Source organism: Dipteris shenzhenensis, chromosome 3 (genome assembly GCF_047967505.1).
Source record: "Dipteris shenzhenensis isolate YYH24624 ecotype China chromosome 3, Dip_SZ_1.0, whole genome shotgun sequence".
In the NCBI taxonomy this organism is placed as follows: domain Eukaryota; kingdom Viridiplantae; phylum Streptophyta; class Polypodiopsida; order Gleicheniales; family Dipteridaceae; genus Dipteris; species Dipteris shenzhenensis.
In genome coordinates this window covers 50,016,891-50,027,432 of record NC_141598.1, presented here as the reverse complement: position 1 = coordinate 50,027,432, position 10,542 = coordinate 50,016,891, and the positions used below count along the sequence as shown (strand labels likewise).

Here is a 10,542-nt window from a genome sequence, read left to right as displayed (position 1 = left end):
TTGGGTGCAAGTTTTTCTAGCTTCATTTACACAATGACATTCACGAGAATATCTTGCATTGCAAGATATGCCAACAGATGAAGGTAACCCATGGGAAGTTGCTAGTTCTTCTTCAGCCCCTTGAAATTTTGGATCAGCCTTTCAAGTAGATTAGCATTGACTTTATCACAAGCCTTCCACCAGCAAACTGATTTAGGAGCACCATGTGTCTAACAATTGTGGACAGGTTCAACAAGTTTGTCATGCTCATTCCATGCGAGGGTACAATTGATGCATAAGATATAGATCGACTCTTCCATAGATGGTGGTATCAGATGTGTGGTATGCCACGTACCATTGTGTCAGATAGGGATTCCAAGTTCACCAGCTAGTTTTAGAGAGCCCTTTTAAATGCACGGACCTGATGGGAGCAGTTTATACCATTAGTCCAGGGGATCTTGAATAACACCCATTCCACTAGAATGGGTATGACTTCCTATGAAGCAGCATTCAGCAAGAAGTTCAAGTCCCTTCTCACCAAGACTTTTGAGAAGGTGTATGAGGCCAATCGCATCACAGAGTCATATAAATAAATCATGGAGTCAATAAAAGACTACATTGCCAAACCATAGAAGCCAACAAATGCAGATGCAACAATTTCCCCTTTAAACAATGACCAAGTAGTGTATCTTCTAGGGAGTATGCAGACTTGTAGGCAGTTTTTAAAAACATTTATAGCTTAGGGAATGCAAGGCTTGCACATTTGCATATGAGGACAAGGTGTCTTAGGAATACATGTCTTATTGGGCTTATTAGACATGTGATTGTATCATGGATGGAAAGCTAACTTTGCTATAAATACAGAAATGGTGCCCTCAATAGGGAAACTATAGTTGATTGGATAACTAGACAATATTTGAGGTTTACACACTATGTAAGGATGAGATTTTGAAAGGTGGTGAATAGAAATATGCCTTGAATGCACGTGGTATAGAGGGTTTATACATAGTGACCCCCCCGAGCTTTTAGCTATGCACAATCAGTACCACATCAAACTTTGATTTTCAGATTCATTGGTGCAAGGTTATGCTTGATAACTAGCCCGATGATTATGCCATATATAATGGTGGTATGGTGCCCCAGTTCCATGGTACCATACTCCATGATACGCACGATTCCATAGTTGGCAAACACCGAGGTGTTGTAGGCACCCTTGGGAAGATTGGGTGCAAGTTTTTCTAGCTTCATTTACACAATGACATTCACGAGAATATCTTGCATTGCAAGATATGCCAACAGATGAAGGTAACCCATGGGAAGTTGCTAGTTCTTCTTCAGCCCCTTGAAATTTTGGATCAGCCTTTCAAGTAGATTAGCATTGACTTTATCACAAGCCTTCCACCAGCAAACTGATTTAGGAGCACCATGTGTCTAACAATTGTGGACAGGTTCAACAAGTTTGTCATGCTCATTCCATGCGAGGGTACAATTGATGCATAAGATATAGATCAACTCTTCCATAGATGGTGGTATCAGATGTGTGGTATGCCACGTACCATTGTGTCAGATAGGGATTCCAAGTTCACCAGCTAGTTTTAGAGAGCCCTTTTAAATGCACGGACCTGATGGGAGCAGTTTATACCATTAGTCCAGGGGATCTTGAATAACACCCATTCCACTAGAATGGGTATGACTTCCTATGAAGCAGCATTCAGCAAGAAGTTCAAGTCCCTTCTCACCAAGACTTTTGAGAAGGTGTATGAGGCCAATCGCATCACAGAGTCATATAAATAAATCATGGAGTCAATAAAAGACTACATTGCCAAACCATAGAAGCCAACAAATGCAGATGCAACAATTTCCCCTTTAAACAATGACCAAGTAGTGTATCTTCTAGGGAGTATGCAGACTTGTAGGCAGTTTTTAAAAACATTTATAGCTTAGGGAATGCAAGGCTTGCACATTTGCATATGAGGACAAGGTGTCTTAGGAATACATGTCTTATTGGGCTTATTAGACATGTGATTGTATCATGGATGGAAAGCTAACTTTGTTATAAATACAGAAATGGTGCCCTCAATAGGGAAACTATAGTTGATTGGATAACTAGACAATATTTGAGGTTTACACACTATGTAAGGATGAGATTTTGAAAGGTGGTGAAAATTTTTCTAGCTATAGTCATTTTAGCAGATTATGGCATAACTTCTTTAATAATCTGAAGATATGCAAAAAAGTAAGAATGGGAGTATGTAGTATGTAAACATCAAGAGTCGATGACAAAGGGCATCAACCTTAAGAAAACAAGGTACCAATCTTTTCACATGTAAAGATTGATGCTCCAAAAGATTTTGAGTATGTTTTATAATTTATGTGGGTTTCTACATGCATATGAAATCAATAATGCTCTTAAGCACCATAGGGAGCAACAAGCTCAAGCATGCTCCAAGTTGGCAAAGCATAGAAGAAAGTGCTTGAAGAATCCCAATAAGTATCTTGGGATCTTTGTGGATAGTATGGATCAAATGAAGACATCTTGCCACACTTCATAAGGGTTCCATAAGACATGAAGGAAGAGACATTTGTGCAAAAGCATCTTGTGGGATGCCTTTTGTATCACAAAAAGCTTTAAGCTAAGGTGGTTTTCAAGTATCCAAATTTACACAATGATCCAAGTCTATCAATCACAATAAATTCATTGAATTATCATCTCGTGGGAGGATCTCCTTACAAGAACACTATATATCTAGCTTGATGTACAAGAGAAAATAAAGACCAGACATTTCTTAGTACATGTGTATGCTTGTGGACAAGGGAATTGTTGATAGGATCAAAGTCAAATTCCTCTTGGTTGGTCATCCTCATGATCAAATAGATCATTTGTTCATTACATTCTCCAAGAAGCTTGGAAGAAATGATATATTCGCTTTGGTAGAGATGATGGATCTTATGAAAGAATCTTAGCCTCTGGTTTATCACTTGAAAGAGAATTACGACTTTAGGAGATTTATTAAAGGTTGACAAGGTGAGTACTATTGGATAAAGAGATCCAATGACTTAAGCTTTCAGCATTAATCTCGAAAAGAAAAAAGCAAATGAAAAAACATATCTATATGGTAAGCAATATGCCTCTTCTCTAGATTGGGCGCCCATCAATGGTCTACAATTTTTGTCCTTCGTTCCAATCTATGAAATTTATGCTTTGGTTCAAGGTGATTAATAGTGAGGTGAAGCAGGCACAAGCTCAAGGAAGGGATGTTGACCGTGAAAGATGCATGTATGAGAAGAAGTTTGATTGGAAAGGCAAAAACATACTCTAGAAGTGGAGATAGCGGATTGGTGGAATACTTTCTTTGAGGACCAAGCCCTTATCCTTGATCAGTTCAAGAGTATCACTATTAGTTTATGCAATCCTTTTGTATGGCCAACTTCTTCTCCTCCGTCAAGACAGCTTGTACAATCTCAAAGTCTACCAATTGCGGTAGAAGCTTAGTTAATGTACCTACACAAGAGATGTACCTTGATGCACGAAGATCTCACCAAAGATGAGAAGAGCTCATTGAAATGTCAAGATTTGAAGGTGGGATCCAAGCTTGCAACTCTTGCTCAAGTGGACCCTCTCGGACGTCCATTTTCGATTGCAAAAGCGGTAGAAATTCAAAAGTCTATACAAGAGCAAGTGACTTCCATTGTTGTGCAATGGTTTAGGACTATGCATGCTAATCCATTGAAAGGGAAATATGTTCCTGAATTAGTTGCATGTCCAAAAGGCATTAAGAACAACCATGATTGGGTGTTCTTGATCTTGAAGAAGTAGACATACTTGTTTATGATTTTCAACTTACAAATGATGGACGTGTAAGGAAGAACACAATAGACATCCTGTTTTAGAAGGTTCTACTATGTCCGCACCTCTTGTTGGATCCTTGTCTAAACTCCCATTGTTGCAAATGGAAGGAGCATTAGGTCTTCATACGGAGGAGCATTAGGTCTTTATAGTAGGGATGAGAGAATGTTCTTGTTGATAGTGCTGAGGAGGATGGATCATCCACGTCTGAGTTGTCATCGAATCATGATGATGACCTTGATCATGATAAAACTATAGGTGTTGATGTAGAAGAGCATGCACTTGCAAAGTGAGAGAGTGCATGCACACTTTTTGGTTGTGCAGCTATACTAAAAAAATTTCATCTTTTTCAGAATATCATTTGATTGAAAAATTACCCGACTTTTTAGAATTACATAAATATTGATCATTTTCATATTTGCTATGAAATATGCTCTTCCTTTTTCCATGCTTTTTTGTCCATAATGACATTGTGCAATAGTGTTTTAAAATCTGATAAATAAAAAGTCTCAAATTTTTGCTTTTAAAAAGTAATATTCTAGTTAGTTCTTATTTGTGCGCACCTACTTTATATGCAATAGTATTTATCGACTTTTTTGATCATTTATTATTAACCTTGAAGCATTGTAAACAAAATTTAGAGGTAGTTTAATACCCTTTCAATGAGCTCAATGATGATGATGTGAGCTTTTGCTCCCTATTCCTTCTTGTCATGCTTGTGCCATTGATGAACTACTAGTGAGCTATATCGTCCCCATTGTGAAGTTGCATCTCCTTAATCTTGCTCGACTTCAATGTGAATCATATTCCCCAAATCACCTATTGCAACAACATATATTACTAGAGCAATGTGATGCCCTCATCCTCTAGTATTTTCCTTCGAAAGTAATAGAGAGAGATATTTGGCGAGGTTTTGCCTCCATCTGGGCCCACCCCATGTCCCTTAAGGACGGGAGTGGAGCATGCTTTGTGAAAATCAGCCTTTATGAAGCAACAAGTGTTGATGAAGGTGTGTTATCCATTCCTTAAACCATGTCTTGGATCGGGAATTGCTAGAGCCGATGCCAAGGTTATGTACTTGAAGGTTAGCATAATTTGCTAGAAAATTTTGAAGAGCATTGCAAAGATATCTGCAATGTGTGAGAAAAATAGGTTCATAACTACTTGAAAAATCTAAACGTGAAGATCTCATTCACTTGAGTCGTCTTCTCGTGTTTTTGAGCAAGCTCACAAATGCCTTGGCTTAATTGCCCATCCACCAATCTCGATGTGCCTGCTTTCCTTTCCACTAGCGACCCATTATGCATTGCTCGCGGATTCCCTCTCCTCCCATCACATCTCGACGATTTGCACCTTAGCTTTCCCCGTCGTCTTCGACAATCATCAAACCAGGCTGTTCAATCCTCTCCATTGGCCAAACATGACGTGCTAACACTTGCGGTTAGCAGGCAAAATTGTTTATCTGCTACCCTTCCTACTGATGCATCCCAATCGTTTATGGAAGCAGCAAGCGCAGACCCGCCAGAGAATCGTGTCGCCTGCTCTTCGAATGAAGGTCTCGAAGCGATGGGCGTTGGCGACAGTCAACGAAATTCATATCTACTGTCGAATGCACATTGTGGTGAAATGTGCGTCGCTGGCAGAGTCAATAGACGAGCTCGGGTTGCTGAGCTTCTTCGGAGGGGGAAAAATCCCATCGGGGTTCTAACATCTTTGCCGGAGTGGAATCCCGTGGAGTTTTGGGGTGTAGTTGATTTCTTAGCAGCTCACAGACGATTTGGTGAGGCTTTGCAGGTCCTCATATTTTTCTTCCCCTTGTTTTTCCTCTAAAGGGCGTCGTGTAATAGTTCTTAGCCTTCGAGATTTTTGAGAGATGCTATTGTGGAGTCGAAATCTCGTAATATAAAAAATTGATAGGTTCGGTTCCTTTTGAAAGCTCGTTACGCATGTCTAAGCTTTCGTTGTATGATTGGCTTCAGGTCTTCAGTTGGTGGAAAGCACAGGAAAAGTATAGCGCAAGGGAGCAACACTATACTACATTCATACGCATGTTCGGAAGAGCAAAACGGCCAGACGTGTCGCAGCAACTCTTTGACGAGATGAAGGATTTGGGCATTCGACCATCAGTGGTAACCTTTTCAGCTTTACTACAAAGCTACGCAGAGAATGGTTTTTTTGACCGTGCAGAGAGGATTTTAAAAGAGATGGTAGAAGCTGGCACAAAACCAAACTCGGTGACTTACACTGGTCTGATTTATTCCTACGGCAAGCAAGGGCGTTATGATGACATGGCGAGAGTCTTTGACAACATGAAAAGGCTGGGTTGTACTCCTGACTTTCACACTTACAGCTGTTTGATCGAAGCTTATTCTAGAGGTGGTCTGTTGAGGAGGATGGAAAGCACTTGGAGAGAGATGGATTCAAATGGATGGAAACTGGATACTACTTCTATCAATGCAATCATTCAGGGATATGCTGAGCAAGGATTAGTGAAAGAAATGCATGAGAGTTATGAGCTTTTGAAAAATTACAGATTTCTTGTGAACAGGAATTGCATTAGATCAGTGGCAATGGCATATGTTCGGACAAGCAAGTTTCAGCAACTGCGGCTATTTGTAAAAGATGTAGGTCTCAAGAGGAAGGATGTGGGAAATTTACTTTGGAATTTATTATTGCTATCGTATGCTGCTACATTTCAAATGAGAAACTTACAGAAAGAATTTCAAGCAATGAGGGAGGCTGGCTTCAGTCCTGATCTAACGACATTCAACATCCGGGCCCTTGGCTTTTCAAGAATGCAGATGTTTTGGGACTTACATATTACAGTTCTTCATATGGTGTCAGGAGGAGTTGCTCCAGATCTTGTGACATTTGGGGCTGTTGTTGATGCTTATATCAATGGCCGTTTGCGTTTTCAGAAGATGTTCATGGCTTTAGATGAATTGCAGATGAAAGATCTCGCTCCTGATGTGAATACTGATCCTTTGGTATATGAGGCTTTTGGAATGGGAGACTTTCAAAACAGCTCTGAAACTCTCATGCTTAGCCTTCCCAAGCCCTATGGTGTCACTTGGACCTATGGCTTGCTTACAAGCTTCTACTTGAAAAAGAGAGCACACAGGAGGAACAACATGCTACATCAAATGCCACAAAATTGTACTTATCCCAAGAAATAAAGAGAGAGATTTTTATTACCGACTCCCGTCGAAGAAAGTTGACTGTAGTCAACCACAGCAGGTTTCTCTTGCTTTGTGTGCAGTGGGGATGTCCACAAAAGATTAGGATAGTCTAGAGAATTAGAATGCATGTATTAACTAACCTCTAATGGGTGGTTGGATATTGTTTTATTTGTGGTAGGACCTTGGATTGTGCAAAAAGTCCCATGTTTTAAGGGAAAAATGTGTGCCAAGGCAGACGACCAGCTTTTAGGAAGGGCCCTTTTGGAGAAATTGCGAATTGCAAGCTTTATGGGCACTACTCCTAAAGAAAGGCGAATTCAGCCGGCTTTTCCTGGCTGAAAGCTCCAGCTTTTAGGGGCAAAGCCAAAAATCATGGCTGCCCCCTAGTTTATAAATCGAAGAGCTTCGAAGCTCTTGGTGGAGATGTATCAGATTCTTGCTCCCTTGGGATCCAGCTTGCAAACAGTTTTCTATTGCAAGAAAGACCTTTGGGGGGTCAGCCCTTATTTCTGGCTCCTAGTGGGGTGTGCTCTTCCTCTCTTTTCCTCACTTGCTAATCTATGGCTGAGTGAATCGCTGCTGGTCTTCACCATTTGTTTGAGTTTCCAGCCTGTTTCTAGAGCCCATCCTCCATCACATGAGTTTCAAGCTTTAGTTGTCGAGCTAGATTGAAGTTTGAGGTTAAGCAGCTGCGAGTTTGAAGACATCAAGAGTTTCAGTGGTATCAGAGCACGGATTCATCACCTTCTGATGATGGTCTCAGAATGCGACGTGGAAATGAGGTTTGGACATTATGAGTTTTTGGTAATGCCCTTTGGACTTACCAATGCTCCAGCTACATTCGTCATGCTTATGAACGATTTACTACATCCGTATATCGAAAAGTTTATAGTACACTTTATTGATGATATTCTGGTATTCAGTAAGAGTATTACTGAGCATTATGAACACTTAAGAATAGTGTTTTATACTTTGAGGAAAGCCAGTCTTTATGTAAATAAAAAGAAAACTATACTATATATGATAAGACTTGAATATTTAGGATTCATAATTACTCCTAAGGGGGTAGAAATGGATAAAAAAAAAGTGTCTGCGATACCGACTTGGCCAATCCCTCAGAGTTTGACCGCTTTGCGATCATTCTTAGGATTTGTCCAATTTTATCGAAGGCATATCAAAGGATATTCCGAAATAGTATCGCCATTGACTGATCTGACCTCAGATAAAGTATCTTTTATATGGGGACAGAATCAACAGGATAGTTTTAACACCATAAAACAAGCTGTGGTCTCAGGACCAGTGTTAAAAATAGTTGATCCCCAGAAACCGTTTTTCCTTGAAACCAATGTAAGTGACATTGCGGTAGGAGCAGTTCTCCTCCAAGAGGGAAGGCCAGTAGCCTTTGAAAGCAAGAAGCTTTCTCTCTCTTAACGAAATTGGCCAACTCATGAATTAGAGTTGTCTGCTGTTGTCCATGCTTTGAAAACATGGAGACATTATTTGTATGGATCAGAGTTTTATGTGGATGTTGATCATGATACTCTGAAACATTTTTGTAAACAACCTGACTTGAGAGGCCGCCAAGCTAGGTGGGCAGAACTCATGCAGGAGTTTAATTTGACGATCTGGTACCGAAAAGGGAAGGATAACAAAGTTGCTGATGCGTTGTGACGCATTATGCATAACATGAGTTTCACGGTGTTAGAGAGTGCTCTAATGACCGAGATTAGAGAAACTCAAAAGGTGGACGAGTTTGCCCATAGCCTTTGGCCTAAGGCTCATGTGTTCAAATCCGGAGAAAAGGATGACCTGGCATCCAGAAAAGGCTAAACTTATGCAAGATATGCCATAAGAGATGGTATGCTGAAAAGAAATGGCAAGGCAGTAGTACTTAATCAAAATGATCTCAGGCAGAGAGTCATTCAACAATGCCATGATATCGCATGTGCGGGACATCCAGGAGTCGAGAAGACATATGATCTCGTGAAGCGAGATTTCTTTTAGTCAAAGATGAAAAAGCATATTCATGAATATGTGACGCGTTGTTTTTCGTGTCTAGTAAGTAAAGTAGAGCGGGTGAAGCCACCCGAACTTTTACAGCGCTTGGAGATACCACTAGGTAAGTGGGAGAGCATTTCCATGGACTTTATTGTAGGTCTGCCTACGACACAAGGTGGATATGATTCTATCCTTGTGGTGGTTGATTGTCTTACCAAGACGGCTCACTTCATTCCAACTAGAGAGTCTGTTAGTGCTCTGCAAGTGGTGGATTTATTTATTAGACATATATTTCGTTTGCATGGATTACCTAAATCCATAGTGTCAGACAGGGATGTCAAATTTACCGGTCATTTTTGGACTGCGGTATTTGAAACACTACCGTTTCTGTCTGACCATCCGTTTCTGGATGATCCCCACTACTCATTCCCAACTCGTCACTTCACGAGATAAAAGAATTGTTGGCACAGGATATTGTTTTGCCAACATGTGCAAGTTGAATGCAATGTCATGCTTAGAGCATATATGTCATTGAGGCAACATACATGGGACAAGTGGTTGCCATTGTTAGAGTTTGCCTACAATGATAGAAAACATTCCTCTACAGGGTTCAGTCCATTTGAGCTGAGCTATGGTTATAGACGAGCGAATCTAACTATAGTTGGAATACCTCAGAAAGTGCCTAGTGCCGCGAACTTTGTGGTTCAGATGCGGGAGATGCTAGCACTTGCGAGAGCTAACATCCGTCAAGCTATGGATAGAGCTAAGGCGTATGCGAATGAAAACCGATCCGCCAGAGAATTCAAGGAAGGAGAAAAAGTTTTTCTCAAAGTGTTCCTTCGCACTCTAAGTCTTTGACTGTAGGAGAGTGTGCTAAGTTATCACCTCGATATTGTGGGCCATGGTTAATTCTAAAAAGAATAGGCAAGGTAGCCTATAAATTAGAATTGCCACAGGGTTGTAAGGTGCACCTAGTGTTTCATGTTTCTCGTTTAAAGAAATTTTTGCATACAGGTGACTCACTAATCGAGGGTGTTGTTTTGTTTCAGAAGATAGAGGATAATGCAAGACGTAAACCAACAAGAATCCTGGACCGAGGAACAATGCAAGTACGCAATTGGAAGATACCCACGGCGTTGGTTGCATGGCATGGTCTACCTCTATCAGAAGCTACCTGGGAATCCGTATACCAGTTACGGAGAGTGTTCCCAGACTTTATCATCGAGGACGCTGATGCCTGAAGAGGGAAGGAATGTTACGTTCAAGTCGAGGTAACATGACCTCGGAAGGGTCAGTCGGCATTTTCCTTTAAAGGATCAAAGTTTGTATTATATTTGTTTGGACTTTACGTAAATGATCAGAAAGGAATTAAAGTCAAGGTCCTTGGTGAGGGTGATATGACACTAGACTAGGTGGATCTAAGGCTAAAGGGTCTAAATGCATTAAATGTGCCAAGGGGCAAATGAGTTCAATGATATCCCAAGAGAGGGGTAAATGATGCATTTAGGAGGTACCTTAGAATGAAGACATGTGGCATAC

At 40.6% G+C, this 10,542-nt stretch overlaps 1 protein-coding gene across 1 annotated transcript; it reads left to right on the top strand.

Annotated features, from left to right (window-relative positions):
* The first annotated feature begins 5,033 nt into the window (after positions 1–5,033).
* On the top strand, positions 5,034–7,002 carry LOC147903947 (pentatricopeptide repeat-containing protein At4g14190, chloroplastic-like). The gene is made up of 2 exons (XM_087372364.1): positions 5,034–5,620; positions 5,806–7,002. The coding sequence occupies exons 1-2, from the start codon at positions 5,060–5,062 to the stop codon at positions 7,000–7,002; spliced, it is 1,758 nt and encodes a 585-aa protein (XP_087228490.1). The 5' UTR covers positions 5,034–5,059.
* Positions 7,003–10,542: the final 3,540 nt, after the last annotated feature.

Bases quoted from the DNA above. Each gene is read 5' to 3' on its own strand.
- LOC147903947 (XM_087372364.1), top strand. From the start codon at position 5,060: ATGCCTTGGCTTAATTGCCCATCCACCAATCTCGATGTGCCTGCTTTC. The intron at 5,621-5,805 runs GTCCTCATATTT...GATTGGCTTCAG, and splicing joins GATTTGGTGAGGCTTTGCAG to GTCTTCAGTTGGTGGAAAGC.